This window comes from Zea mays, chromosome 7 (genome assembly GCF_902167145.1).
Source record: "Zea mays cultivar B73 chromosome 7, Zm-B73-REFERENCE-NAM-5.0, whole genome shotgun sequence".
NCBI classification, from domain to species: Eukaryota; Viridiplantae; Streptophyta; class Magnoliopsida; order Poales; family Poaceae; genus Zea; species Zea mays.
Window position 1 is genome coordinate 51,682,222 of NC_050102.1, and position 16,133 is coordinate 51,698,354.

The 16,133-nt window shown below is 43.6% G+C and overlaps 1 protein-coding gene across 1 annotated transcript in view; it reads right to left on the reverse strand.

The window, feature by feature from the left end:
* Nucleotides 1-378: 378 nt before the first annotated feature.
* Nucleotides 379-16,133, reverse strand: part of LOC100281120 (uncharacterized) — a 40,589-nt gene continuing 24,834 nt past the window's right edge. The window contains exons 9-10 of the mRNA NM_001154039.2: nt 1,990-2,284; nt 379-1,031 (exon numbers count right to left, since the gene is read on the reverse strand). Of these exons, the coding sequence (NP_001147511.1) occupies nt 912-1,031; nt 1,990-2,284 (415 nt within the window). The 3' untranslated portion in view covers nt 379-911. The remainder of the gene's footprint in view (nt 1,032-1,989; nt 2,285-16,133) is intronic.

Consider the following 16,133-nt stretch of genomic DNA (forward strand, 5'->3'; position numbering starts at 1 on the left):
AAGTTTCATGGGGATAAATCCATGTATACACTATTTTTAAAATGTTTGTCTTGCATGCGACCTAGGAAACAGCAAAGAAGAAACTATGTATTGAGGGAGACTATTTCATTGTAGTTTCAAACATCTTTAGATATGTGTCACTCTAGTTAATCGTGCCTATGAAACTACTTGGCCTTAGTGATGTTAGACACAAAAAATAGGCCATTCTATTAACATTGACAGATTGCAAACAGGATTAGGATGCGGACCCTTCAGCTAGGTCAGCCATCGAGGTTCAGGAACATTGTAAGCCCCTGTTGCCGCTTGTTCAACCAGGTATCCATGTCAGATGCAAAACTCATCCCTAGTGATGTGGTATGAAGTTTTGAACTATGCAGCTGCCTAACAAGACCATCAATGAGATTACCAGACAGCAGTTATACAAGATTTCTGTATCTTATTACACTCTTAGCTTACAAGGGATTGTTTCTTACAAAATTGCACATTTCTAAGTTGCTCCTTTGTTTGCCGAGTAGGTTCACAAATATCCAGAGTGGCATACTTTGGTTCGAACCCACAGTTCTAGGGCTTGTTTGGTTTGATGTCTAACTTGCCACACTTTGCTTAACTTTTTTGCCTAAGGTTAATTCTTCAATTCGAACGACTAACCTTAGGCAAAGTGTGGCATATTTAGCCACGAACCAAACAGCCCCCTAGTAAGGAGCTCAACCCTACCCTAAAGTTCATCAGCACGAGATAAGCCTGTCCAAAACTGATGTCTGGCCTTGAAGCTCAGGGCTGTCTTATCCCCCAAATTCTGAATACTCTACATGCCGACACACTGGACCTTACATAAGATATGGAAACAATAATGATGTTCACCTCCATATGTAGAGTGTGATCATTCTAAAATGACCACAAAGGCCAAGCTTTTATGATCCCGAAATAAAAGGGATCTCAACCAGCGACGTGGGAAGGGATAGATGGAGATTTTGAACAGCAAGGTAAGAGATTATACCAGCTGCATAACCTGCAAAGGCAAAACCGCTCACCTGCAAACACAAGAAACATGACAAGATGAACAACATGGGATGACTCTTGAACTAGGATAAATGTGCGTACTGCAGGCTTGGATATCTGAATTGGCTGCAGTTTCTATTGCAGAAAAATGCATAAAGAAACATGCTACTCAGGATTTATATTGTTTCACTGATGCTAATAGGATTTGGTATCCTGAGACGTGCTTGTATGACACCAAAGTTGTATGTTACAAATTGATGTATCATCAACATCATAATCACAGAAAAAATCATAGGTTACCAAAGTATGAGAATAAAAGCCCCAATCTGATTGGTTGAACATGAGTGAGGAAAAACTATTCAAGAATGAAATGAAACAAAAAGTAATCCACGAATGGTGTCCCTAACAATACGAATGAATATTTATGGAAAATGGATGTGAACTCATAATTGGCGGTAGGAAGCAAGATATATCCTATAAATATATTCATATAATTACCGTTTATGCTGTTAACATTCATTAGCCTACCCCAACTTGCTTGCTAAAAGGCTTTGTTGTTGTTGCTGCTGTTAACATCAACTATTGGTCGTACTGTAGATCAGAACCTAGGTTTACTAAGCATTTTGCACTTGAAAATTTTACTTTATGTCGCCGTGCTTGCGAAGGTAGACAAACCATAAGTAGCAGCACAGTAACAAGAAAATACAGAAAAAACAATGATATTAAACTGAACAATATTTACACAACCAACTGCAACGATCAACTAAGGTAGGTGCAGGCTGAAACAAAAATATATATATATATATATATTCACAACACTGGACTTCTAAAAGAGAAAATCAGCATATACAGATCAAATTCAACAGTTTGTCTGGGAAATATACAAAATGCAGTTAAATTTCACATGGCTACCATAATAAAGAACTTCATATCGCTGTAATATATCTTTTTAGATAGTTTCTCTTCATATTTGACAAAGGAGCCGTTTACCTTGCGAAAATACCAAAAGAAATCCACCTTCTCCACTCCCATAAAAGCAACTCCTGCTGCGGAGCCAATGATAAGCATTGAACCACCAGTACCCGCACAGAATGCAACAAGCTGCCAGAAGTCCGAGTCTTGAGGGAACGAAGTCAGGTCATACATCCCCATGGTTGCAGCAACAAGTGGAACATTGTCTATAATTGCTGATGCCACACCAATTGCACTAGCAATAAGATCAGCATTTGGAATATTGGCATCAAGATAATTTGCTAACTGCCTCAAAATCCCTGCAGATTCCAAGCTAGTGCCAAAAGAGAAAAACTATTAGAAAATCAACATCTTATTGGTAATGGACTGGACTGCACATAAAACGACTTGTGATTTCTTGTCACACTAACTGTCATGAAGGTGTAGCAGTTTATAAATATAAATATAAATGTATATTGCATAAAAATAATTATTCAATGCAAACAGCATATTGGCCATCACTGAATTTAGGGTATAAAAATAGTGCAACGGATTGTTTAGTGTATATCAAGGCCCATCCTATAGGCCCATATAGCCCATATATATGATCATCTCCACTAATGGAGGACTTATTTTTCGTATTCTTCAAGGTCAGTAACATGGTAACAAGGCCATGGATTAGGGTTGAGAATAGAGCTAATCAAAAAATTTAACCCATCCATGATTCACTGCATAGTTTTTACCCGCTGAGGTAAGGCGTTGCCTAAGTGGTAAGGCGGCCCGCTGAGGTAAGGCGTCAACCTCGCCTTACCTGGCACCTAAAAGACAAGTGGGAGAGAGGGCTCTGCCCACAGGCGTCCGTGCTAGGGAGGGAAAGGCGGCCGGAGGGGACGACCGAGCGGTCGCGCAGGCGGGGAGGGGGCAGCGTAGGCGGCCGGTGGCCTGGAAGGCGCGCGTGCCGGCACGTGCCCAGGGCAGCCGCAGCGTCGGGGGGGGGGGGGGGGGGGGAGAGGAGAGAGGAGGGAGGATTAGCGCCAGGAGTATCCGACAGCGGCGAGCTGAGTGTCGGCGGTGGCGAGGAGAGGAGCCTGGCGGCTAGGGAGGGAAGGAGAGGGGAATAAGGGTGTGTTTGGTTGAGGAGTCGAGGAGAATGGAGCGGCTCCATTCCTATTTTCTGGATGCTTGGTTTCCAACGAAAGTGGAGCGCAATGGCTCCTGGAGTCTCCATGTGATAATATACCATAAATAGTTGGGATGTCATTGCTCCACCAAAACGACCGGACGCGAGCGCCTCCTCTCTCTCCTCCCCTTCACACTCAAATGGCTCTCCAACCAAATAAAGAACGGAGCGATTTCGCTCTATTCTACTCTTCAACCAAACAAAAAATAGAGCGACTCCGTTCTGTTTGCCAAACACAGAATTGAATGGATCCATTCTCGAAAACTGGAATGGAGCCGCTGCATTCTAGTTGACTCCCCAACAAACACACCCTAAGTGGCTAGGAGTTGTGGGGAGGGGTAACCTAATTTTGATGGGCTAGCTGGGAAGATTTATGGGCTACCTGATCTAGATCTATTAATCTTTTTATTTTTCTTTTCTATATCTTTTTTCTCTTCTTTATTGATATTTTTGTTCTAAACACTTTCTCAAATACCAATATTTCTCTATTTTTAAATATATTTAAGGTGTTGCCTCGCCTTACGCTTTACCGCTTAATGGCGTTGATGGAGTCGCCGCCGACCTCTCCCCCCCCCCCCCCCGCCTCTCTTCCTCCCTCCCCTATAAAACCCGACGCCAGCCTCCCTTGGTCCGTCCCCCGACACTCCAAGCTCGCCCACGCCCTCTCCTCTCTCCCTCGTTTGACGCCACCGCCGCCCGCCGCCGTCCAGAGCACGTCGCTGGTCGTGCCCTGCTCCCCGGTCGCGCCCTGCTCGTCCCCGGCCACGCCCTGCACCCCGGCCAACCTCCCCGTTCTTCGATTCGTCCCTGCGCTCGGACCCGTGAGCAAGGTTGAAGACGACACGGATTTTATAATATTTTCAAAACCATATTTGATTTAGTTCATGATTTCTGTAACGATTTGTTTAAATTTGTATATATTGTGATTTGGAGATCTTGTGGATGTTAAACGATTAATATTGAGTGTATGTGATGGACTGATGTCCTATTATCTGTCACAGTGTGTATGTTAATTTGTTTACGGTTATTTTGGAAATTATGTTTAGAATGAAAATGATTTTGGTAGACCACATATAATGACAAAATACTAGATGAGTAATTTCACGGTTAACTTTGCTTATAAGGAATTTTAGAGGTTAGTTGAGATGTTTGTACTCATAGGTTCATATGCTTAATTTAGATCTGCTAAACAAATAATAGAGTCTCCATTAACACTGAGATAATATAAGTAGTACTCGTGTCCATGATAATTCAAATAGTATAGTTAAAATTAGTGGTTTAATTTAATTCCTTTAATAATAAAATTATTTAACCTCTAGTTAACATGATGTCATTCTTTCAGAAAGAAAAGATAAAACTAAAAGTATACCCATGTTTATGGTGAAAATGATTAATTAATAATTAATCTATTTCCGTAGAGTTGGATAGATCACTATATCTAAGTTATGTTATATAAAGTACTATCATAGTCGAATTGCTATATAGTTTTCGTTAAGGCCCATAAAGCCCATATATTCTTGTCTGCCTATACGCCTAATCAAGGTTAGTGACATGGTATCAAAGCAGGTTAGGGTTAGGGTTTACGTCTAATCCGGCCCTGATCAAATTTCTTTGGCTCCGTCGCGTCGTTGCTGCGCCGTCCGCCCATCGCGGCCAGCCTTCCGGTCGTCCGTCCACCCCAGCTCTCCGGCTTTTCCCGCTTCCTCTGCCGCCGTCGCAGCGGATCTGGGCAGCCTCCATCCTCAGCCGTCGTCGCGGTTTCCTGCCGCCGTCGGCCTCCATCCGCCATCCTCAGCCGCCGTCGCGGCGGATCTGGGCGGCCTTCATTCGCCATCCTCAGCCGTCGTCGCGGTTTCCTACCGCCGTCACAGTTTCCTTCATTCCCGCGGGCCGCGGATCTGGGCTACTGTGCCGTCCGCCGTCCGCACCTCAGCCGTCATCCGCCTGCTGCCTGCTGTGCCCTGCCTCAGCCGTCGTCCATCTGTTGCCTACTGCGCCCTGCCTCCGCCGTCGTCCGCCTGTCCACCTGCTGGTTGCTACGCCCTGCCTCAGCCGCCGTCCACCTGTTGTCTGCTGCGCCCTGCCGCACCTCTGTCGTCGTCCGTCTGCTGCACGCCGCAAGGGCTGCGGAACCAGATCTGCGCCGCCGCCTTCTGTGTCGTCCGTCGCTTGGGGCAAGGGCTGCGGATCTGGTTTTCTGTGCCGTCCGTCGCCTCCGCAGATCTAGATCTGCGTCGTCCCTGTTTCTGCGTCGGTGGCTGCCATTACGGGCAGAGTCATCAGGACAGCAGTCGCTGTCCAACTCGGCTTCCGCGCCCAGGACCTCCGTCAACTCGTACTCAGGCTGCTGTCAGCTGCGGTTTCTCTGGTTTGTTTGGTTTCCAGTCTCCTGTTCTCCCTGATTTTCATTGAATTCAATATGGCGACAAATGCTATTGTGGTCAATATCACTCTTGACGGCCAAAATTATTAGGAGTGGGCTTTCTGTGTTGAGACTGCACTCAGGGGACATGGATTACTCTTTCATTTGACTGATGCGGCACCCGTTCTTGCGGATGATCGTCGCAATGCTGCTGATATCAAAACATGGCAGCTTAATGATGGTAAAGTGATGGCTGCTATGGTAAACAGCGTCAAACCGTCTATGATTATGAGTTTGTCTAAATTTAAAACTGCTAAAGCCATCTGGTCTCATTTGAAGGAGCGTTTTGTTCAGGACAGTGGTGCTCTATTACATACTCTCATGCAGCAGACACATGTTATTGAGCAAAATGATATGAGTATTGATGAGTACTACTCAGCCTTTGATCGCCTGATGAGTGCTTTGACATCTATGGTGCCTGCTTGTACTGTTGATCTGTGTCCGGCTCATAAGTTTATTGAGAAGTTCTTCACTTACAGATTTGTTATGGGCGTTCGGGCCAAGTTTGATTCTCTTCGTGCTCGTTTACTTCAGGGTTCTGACACTCTCACAATGGCTAAGGCGTTGTCTGATTTACTTGCTGAAGAGACTCGTCTTAATTCTCTGTCTTCTACTGGTAGTAATACTCACAGTGTGTTGGCTGCTACCCAGAAACCTAAGAGTGTTTTTAAGCCTTGTGATCATTGTGGCAAGACCAATCATCGATCTGAGCTTTGCTTTGTCAAGTTCCCTGAGAAGTTGACTGATTTCCGTGCACGACGTGCTGCTCGTGGTCATGGTCCAGGACCGTCTACTAGAGGCTCAGTTGTTGTTGCTACCACTTCATCCGCTTGTACTTCAGAGTTGGCATGGGTACTTGATTCAGGAGCCTCCTTTCATGTCACATCTGATCAATCAAAGTTGGCTTCTACTACACCTGTCACAGATGGTGCTTCAGTGCAGACAGTTGATGGTACTGTATGCCACATTACTCATAAGGGTTCTCTTTGTGATCCACACTTTACAGTACCTAATATTTTCTTTGTTCCTGAGGACCTTCTTTCAGTAGGTCAAATTACGGATCATAATTGCTTTGTCGGATTTGATGAATCATCTTGTTTTGTACAGGACCTTCGCACATGGGAAGTGATTGGGACTGGCCGTCGTCGTAGAGCTGCTCCTCGCCTCTACATCTTGGACTCTTTGCGGCTTCCTTCCTTGGCTACATCTCCAGCGCATGTGCTTTCAGCTACCCTTGCTTCTGTTGCGTCTTTTGCCCGGTGGCATCATCATCTAGGTCATTTGTGTGGATCTAGATTGTCTACTCTAATAAAGTCAGGTTGCTTAGGTCATACTTCGGTTGAGTCTGATTTTCATTGTAAGGGTTGTCATCTTGGAAAACAAATACAACTTCCATATTTTACTAGTGATTCTCATTCTGTTGAACCCTTTGATTTGGTTCACTCTGATATTTGGGGTCCTGCACCTTTTGTGTCAAAAGGTGGATATAGATACTATGCCATTTTTATTGATAATCATTCTCGCTACACTTGGATTTATTTCATGAAACGCCGCTCTGAGCTGATTTCTATTTATAAAACCTTTGCTCGCATGATTCACACTCAATTTTCCACTCATATTAAAACATTTCATTCTGATTCTGGTGGTGAATATTTATCTGATAATTTCCACCAATTTTTGACTTCAGAGGGTACTCTTGCTCGGCTTTCTTACCCTGGTGTCCATGCACACAATGGTGTGGCTGAACGCAAACACCGTCACATTATAGAAACTGCTCGCACTTTGTTGATATCTTCTTTTGTCCCTTCTCATTTTTGGGGTGAAGCAGTTTCTACTGCGGTTTACCTCATCACTAGACAACCATCATCCAAACTCTCTGGCAAAACACCTGGTGAAGTTCTTTTCGGAACTCCTCCACGATATGACCACCTTCGAGTTTTTGGATGTACGTGTTATGTACTATTATCACCTCGTGAACGTACTAAATTGACTGCTCAATCTGTTGAGTGTGTTTTTCTTGGATACAGCCCTGAACATAAAGGCTATCGGTGTTATGATTCATCTTCTCGTCGCATGCGTATTTCTCGAGATGTGAGCTTTAATGAAAACCGACCATTCTTTTACAACCCTTCCACTCATTCTTCTTTTTATTCCACAGAGTCTACCTCCTTCATGAGCCTTCCTCCCATTTCTGAAAATTCATCAGTATCACCACCTACTGTTTCTAACCCAAATGTTCTTATTCCCATCACACCACCTTTCACTTCCACACCATCTCAGTCTTACTCTTCCAAACCACCTGTCACTCAGACTTACATTTGTCGTCCTCGCTCTACTCCCACGGCCAGTCCTGATGATGATCCTGTTGCTGATACTTGTACTAACAATGATGACTCTCATGTTGTTTTTAATCAGGGGTATCATCTTCGTGACCGTGGCACTATTGCAGCTCCAGAACGTTATGGGTTTTCCCGTGCTGGTGCAGTCATTGCTGAACCATCATCTTATAAAGAGGCTTCTGGTATACCTGAGTGGCAGCTTGCTATGACTGATGAATTGAATGCCCTTCATCGCGCATGTACATGGGATGTTGTTCCGTTACCTACTGGTGTTGTACCTATCACGTGCAAATGGGTCTTCAAGGTTAAAACCAAATCTGATGGGTCTATTAAGCGATATAAAGCTCGTCTTATGGCCAGAGGTTTTCAACAGACTCAGGGTATTGACTATAATGAGACTTTTGCACCTGTGGCACATCTGACTACTGTCCGAGCTTTACTTGCTGTTGCAGCCTCATCTTCTTGGACTATCTCTCAGATGGATATCAAAAATGATTTTCTTCATGGTGATCTACATGAGGAAGTCTATATGCATCCACCTCCTGGGATAGAGGTTCCATCAGGGCATGTATGTCATCTCCGTCGAGCCTTGTATGGTCTTAAACAAGACCCTCGTGCTTGGTTTGAGAGATTTGTTTCTGTCATCAAGGCTTGTGGTTTCTATTCTAGTGATCATGATCCTGCATTGTTCATTCATGTTTCTTCACGAGGACGCACATTACTATTACTATATGTTGATGACATGTTGATTACAGGCGATGATCCAGACCATATTGCTCATGTGAAGGCGTATCTGAGTAAGGAATTTCAAATGTCTGACTTGGGGGCACTCAGTTATTTCTTGGGCATTGAGGTTTTGCAGACTCAAAATGGTATTTATCTTTCTCAGGCCAAGTACATACAAGACCTTCTTGATCGTTCTGGTCATAGTGATACTCGCATTGTTGCCACGCCTATGGATCTTCACTTATCTCTTCGTCCGACTGATAGGACACCTTTGAAGGATCCATCTCGATATAGACATCTTGTTGGCAGCTTAGTTTACCTTACTGTCACCAGGCCAGATATTGCTCATGCGGTACACATCTTGAGTCAGTTTGTCTCTGCTCCTACATCAGTTCATTATGGGCACTTACTTCGTGTGCTTAGATATTTACGGGGGACAAAACACAATGTTTATTTTATGACTCAAATTCCCCACTTCAGCTTCATGCTTACTCTGATGCTACCTGGGCCAGTGATCCTATAGATCGTCGCTCCATCACTGGTTACTGTATTCTTCTTGGATCATCTCCTGTTGCTTGGAAATCCAAGAAGCAAGCTGTTGTGTCTAGATCTAGTACTGAAGCAGAACTTCGAGCCCTGGCTACTACTACTGCTAAGATTATCTGGATTCGTTGGCTCTTGGCTGATCTAGGCGTTTCTTGTGACGCGCCTACGCTTCTTCACTGTGACAACACTAGAGCTATACAAATTTGTCATGATCCAGTGAAGCGTGAACTCACAAAACACATTGGTGTTGATGTATCATTCACTAGATCTCATTGTCATCAGAAGACCATTGATCTTCAATATGTGCCCTCAGAATTACAGCTTGCAGATTTCTTCACAAAAGCACAAACTAGGGAACAACATCAGTTTCATCTAATCAAACTCAATGCTTCAAATCTCCACTTCCGCCTTGAGTTTGACAGGGTGTTAAGGCCCATAAAGCCCATATATTCTTGTCTGCATATATATATGCTACAGTACCCGAGGGGGTAATCATCTCGCCTAATCAAGGTTAGTGACAGTTTTCACTAGTAAATACCCGAAATAAAATTAGTATTTTATGTCATAGCAAATGAGATGGGCGTCAATACGAGTAGACTTATACTATGGTTACGAATCAAGTTCTATTCTGGACATTTTCTTTTTATAGATATGATTTGTTCGGTATATGTTCATTTGTGTAATGGTGTATGTCTATTCATGTAATGGTGTATGTTTCCTTTTTGTATGTACGATGTGTGAATCTATATTAGAAGCTGATGTTGTGGTAGAACACCAAAATACGTTTGAAGACGATCCGCTTTGACCAAGGCAAGTGGATTCTCCCTCTACATTTCTGATTGTACCCAAATAATGCATACAATAATATTTACTTTTGAACATTTGCATAAATTTGATGGGTTTTAGCCTAAAATAGGATCACCTAGAGATACCAACCCTATTCCTTGATTACCCTGAGATAAACACTATGCTTAGTAATTATGCTACTGCTCAACCATATCATTATGATGTCACTCTTTTAAGGATACTATTGTTCCAGAGATGAAATTTTGTATTATTGATGTTAACCCAATGGTTAAACAAGATCATATTGTATTAAACGAAACATGGAGTGACCACCCAGAAAAACAGTGCAACCACGAGTGCTATCATGGCTCTGGCTTTGGTAAATAGCTTTATAGACTTAGTGCTTAGCAACCCTACCTAAAAAATGGGCAATCGACAGTCATTTGGTGGTAGCTCACGTTAACATGGGGTGGTAGTCTTGGCTAAGTTACCTCGCCCAGAGGGTCACCAATACTAACGTAGAAACCTTAGCGGGTGGTTTTGTACTAAGGATATTTTGTGAAAGCCTCAAAATGGATCCCTAGTCATTCACCTCGGCAGTGTTTAAGGGTCCGTACAACCCAGGCTAGATGGGATACATGGCTTGTGGATAAAGTTGTACCACCTCTGCAGAGTGTAAAACTGATATGTCAGTCGTGCTCACGGTTAAGAGCAACGTGGACTCTCACATGATAATTGAACTTAAAGATGGAGGAATAAATCGTGATTCGTGATTTTTAAATGGTTTTCTTAAGTGGTTTCACTTAAGTGCTTTTGAGTTATAAACATATGATCATGATTAATTGGGATTTTGGGATACACTTACAATTAGTAAGTTCGGCGTTGTTAATAAAATATTGACCAACTAAAATGCTTACCGTTCAACCTTAGCCTACCTTGTTAACCTTGCATAATTCCTCCCATTTGATGAGCCCCCACCGTAAGTGAGCTCACCACTTGCTAATTTTTTTATCAGAAGCTGATGAGGAAGACTTTGACGATGGTGACGATGAGTACTGAGTCTAGCGACGCTCCGGTAATTTTCCTGTGGATGATGTAATAAAGTTACTATACTCCCTTTTATGCCTTTATTGCATTGTTTTTGATATATTACACTTGTGACGTCAATATATGTGTGGAAAACGGATCCTGGCACACATATGCTATGCATTCGGTTTTGTCCCCTAAAACCGGGTGTGACACCCACGCGCATTTGTTTTCCTCGTACAAGCATAATCCACACGCGTTGGTCCGCCTCTACACGTGTTCTGGTCAAGTGTCTTCATCTGCCCAATCGCAGGACAGTGGTGCTAATCGCCTACTCTGCTCTTCGTGGATCTCATCCGGTTGTCTGTGCACCCAAAAAACATATGAGGTCATCTGCTTCTACCGTTGTGGTGACTGATGACTGCCTCCCTCTTTGTGTTGGTCAAAACTATCCAAAGGGGGCTTTCTCTGTTAAGACTACATTAAAGGGTTGTGGTCTTTATTTTCACTTGACTGATGATCCGCCTGCCCGTACCACTGGTGGTAGTAATGTTGCTGCTATTAAAACTTGGGAAATCAATGATGGAAAAGTTTTTTCTCAAATATGGAGAAGAGTTTCGTATCTTTGTATTATAGAGAGAAAGAACTGGTCCCTTATAATTACCACCACTTCAATTCGAGCCGAGCTATGAGGGGTTGAAATTTACCTGGACATGACGTACTCTATAAGAAACATAGGAGAGATGAGACCTGACCCACAATGAGCGAGGAAATAAAACTAAGGCAAGCCCAGCTCGTCTCCATAAACCTTAGCGAGTGTTCTTAGATTTCGAGCTCCAGCAATACACCAGAGGTATTGCTCTTCTTTGATCATCCAGAGGAGATCGTTGATGCACGACTGCGTGCCATCAAGAACACATGCATTACGGTGTCTCTAGATTACCCATACGCCAAAAATGATAATCGAGTTCATTCCTTTATTTGTATCTTTCTGAACCTTTTTCACTGTTTTTCTCCACCAATAAGTCCAAGTCCGTCCATTGTCGAGCACCGATTCCAGATGGTGAGCCAAAGAAAAACTTTGTTTTTTGATGGAGCCCATGATTTCTATAGCCGATGCCAATGCTCAAAAGGGATTGCTCCATTGAAGAAAGCACGATAAGCATATTTGGAGGAGAAATTATCTGAGTCATCCGGTCGCCATACATGCACATCTTCATCCTAGGAAAGATTTATATCCAGTAACATATCCCATAATTGAAAATGTTTGAGTGCACGCACTAACCAGTTCAACCCAAAAACTTAAGTTGTTTGGAAAAGGTAGGCAATCCACTTGTACACTTCAACGCTCCCACTCACGTGCACCCAAAGAGGATGGCCCAAATGTGAAAATAAAGAAGCAGAGGAACAAAAGAAGCCTTTGCTTATATTCAAACTCGAGACCTCTGGCTCTGATACCTTGTTAGAGTGGACGCACTAACCAGTTCAACCCAAAAGCATAAGCTATTGGGAGAAGGTAGGCAATCCACCTATACACTTCAATAGAAAATACTCAAAAAGTCCAATTAGTGACAGTCCACCTTGGATATCTGCAGGCCAGAGGATTGGACATGCAAGGTCTGCGCTATTGTGTGTTGCTTACAGTTTTTTAAAGGAACATTAGCAATCACCAGAGGCGCTAGATCTGCTACACTATGAGCCATCTATCCAACCAAAAAGTTGTGATTCGAGAGCGATAGCAAACAACACATGCATTCGGATGGATATGTATCTCGAGCCCTTTCCAAGGTCGATTTGGATCGGTTCTTGTAAACCATAACCATCAGACTTGCAGCGCCCAACTCGTGACCTCAAGGTTGAAGATTCTAAGCCCTCCCAAGTCAAATGGGTATCCCAGGCGACCAAGCAAGACCCCACCTTTCACTAGTTGTTGCAGTAGACCAGGGTACTCCTAGGAAGAGGTTGTGAAGCTCCTAGAGAAGTTGCCAAAGCTAGGATGCCTTAGCCAAACCATTGGCCTCGGCATAGTACTTGGCTTTGGCGCTTGAGCAGGAAACCACAAACTGGCGTTTCGACGACCAGAAGACGAGGTTGTGCCCAAGAAATATGACATAGTAAAGGTGGATCGACGCGTGTCCGAGCACCCTTCTCAGTCGACATCGGTGTAGACAACAATCGTGGTCAGAGAGGAACGTTAGAGTAGAAGTCGTAGTCGAGAGCGTCGTGAGGGTACCGAAGGATCCGCTTTACAACGATCAGGTGTGGTTCCCAAAGATCATGCATATGGAGGCACACGTACTGAATAGCATAAGAAATGTCCAATCATATGAAGGTAAGATACTAGAGCGCACTAGCTAGACTCCGGTAGGCAATGGGGTCACCGACTGGGACACTATCTCCTAAAGGGACCTTCGCCTATGTATCCACTAGAGTGACACACGACTTAGAGTCCACCATGCTAGCACGCTCCAGGAAATCTAGAGTGTGCTAGAGTTGTTGAAGGAATAGTCCGTTAGGACGAGGCTGTACGACAATGTTGAAGAAGTGGTGAGTGAACCTAGATCCTTCATCGCAATGTTGTAGTGCAAAGATAATGCGTTGTAGTGCAGAGACAATGTCATCAACATACGGGAGGAGATAGAGTGTCTCTTCCACACCGATAGATGAACATTGAAGTATCAGACTTGGCCTCAGTGAAATCCAACGAGAGCAAGATGCCCATATACATAACAATCTAAAATTTACATGTCAAATCCCTGGTACTAGTTCTGGGGAAGTTGTTCCCCATGTCATTCTTTAACTGAACTACCACACTAGTGATGCCAATATAGGAAGATCACAGTAAGTCATGTTATAGATCCTAGTTCATAAGGGGATAAACAGCGTCGGGAAGATAGCGGTCGGAGTCGGCTTGGGGTGGGAGGGGGGACTAGACTATTAGAGAGATATGAGACTAATTCTTCTTCATTGATTGATTCCCCCTTAAGGAAGTACAACCCATCCTTATATAGATAGAAAGACTGGCCCCAAATAACTAACTCAATCTTATCTAATCTAATCTGTTGTTAGGAATTGACGCTGATGTCTTTGATGTTGGTGCCATCACGGAGGGGGATTTCTTTATTAAGTTTAATTTGCTTGATAAAGCAGATGGTTTTAAATGGGCTCTTGTCTCGGTGTATGGCCCTGCCCAGGACTGCTTCAAACAAGAATTCCTTTCTGAGCTAGTCCGTGTGAGCAATACAGAAACTTTACCTATTCTCATTGGGGGAGACTTTAATATTTTACGATCTCCATCTGAGAAAAATAATGATAGATTTGATCATCGTTGGCCGTTCCTTTTCAATGCGGTAATTGATGGTCTTGATCTAAGAGAATTGCAGATGTCGGGGCGAAGGTACACCTGGGCTAATACTAGGGATATTCCGACTTATGAGAAGTTGGATCGGATTTTGGTAGCTACAGAATGGGAGGGAAAATACCCTAGAGCTTCGGTACATGCCTTGTCGAGAAATATATCCGATCATACTCCTCTGCTTCTTAGCACAGGTGTTGTAACCGCCCATACAATTCCTCCGTTCAAGTTAGAACTAGGCTGGTTTCTGAGGGATGGTTTTGTGGATATGGTAAAAGATATTTGGGTAAATGAGACAAGTGGTTCTACTCCTTTGGAGAATTGGCAAGCCAGGATTAGGAAGGTGCGCCAACACTTAAGGGGTTGGGCAATGCACACTTCGGGGTTGTTGAAAAAGGAAAAAAAGGAGATCATAGCTAAGCTTGATGATTTAGATAAGAGAGCTGAAGTAGTTCTGTTGAGTACTTCGGAGTTGGATCTGCGCAACTACTTACAGAACAGGCTTGCTCAGCTACTCCGGGAGGAGGAAATAAAGTGGTATCAAAGAGCGAAGGTCAAGGAGCTCCTGGAGGGGGATAGTAATACTAAATATTTTCAGATGATAGCCAATGGAAAATTCAGGAAGAATCGCATCTTCCAGATGACGGATGGAGCTCGTATGTTATACGACGAGAAAGAATTAAAGAGTCATATAACTGATTATTATAAAAATCTCTTTGGCCCCCCAGAAAACACGTCTTTTAGTCTGGATGAGGATCTTAGAGATGATATAATACAAGTTACTCAAGTTGAGAACGAGAAGCTCACCCAGCCATTTTCTGAAGATGAAGTAAAAGCGGTGGTTTTTAGTATGGAACATAACAAGGCTCCAGGTCCTGATGGATTCCCGGCGGAATTTTATCAAATCTGTTGGGATGTTATTAAAGATGATCTTATGGCTTTGTTTCGTGAGTTCCACTCAGGAAATCTCCCTTTGTATAGTCTTAACTTTGGGACTATCATTTTGCTTCCTAAGACTCGGGAGGCAATCTCGGTTCAACAATACCGACCAATTTGTCTCCTAAATGTCAGTTTCAAAATCTTCACAAAGGTGGCGACTAAGAGGATCACGGAGGTTGCGCAGAATGTAATCAGTCCCCTGCAGACTGCGTTCCTGCCAGGAAGAAATATCATGGAGGGGGTGGTGGTCTTACATGAGACTATTCATGAGCTACATACGAAGAAAAGGGATGGGGTCATTTTCAAAATCGACTTCGAGAAAGCTTATGATAAGGTGAAGTGGAGCTTTGTTCAACAATCCCTTCGTATGAAAGGTTTTTCAAGTACCTGGTGTAGGTGGATCGAGTCTTTCATGAAGGGGGGCCATGTTGCGGTTAGAGTTAATGATCACATGGGTCCTTTTTTCCAGACCCATAGAGGGGTGAGGCAGGGCGATCCGCTGTCTCCTATTCTCTTTAACTTGGTAGTGGACATGCTTGCTACCCTAATTAATAGAGCAAAGGAAAATGGCCAGATCAAGGGCTTGGTGCCGCATTTGGTAGATGGGGGGCTATCCATTCTGCAATACGCCGATGATACAATTTTGTTTATGGATCACGATCTGGAAAAGGCAACGAATATGAAGCTCATATTATGTGCCTTTGAGCAGTTATCTGGTCTTAAAATAAACTTTCACAAGAGTGAGATATTCTGTTATGGGAAGGCAAAAGAGGATGAAGGGAGGTACACACGGCTGTTTGGTTGCAGTTCTGGTGGGCTGCCCTTCAGATATCTTGGGATTCCTATGCACCACCGTCGATTGAC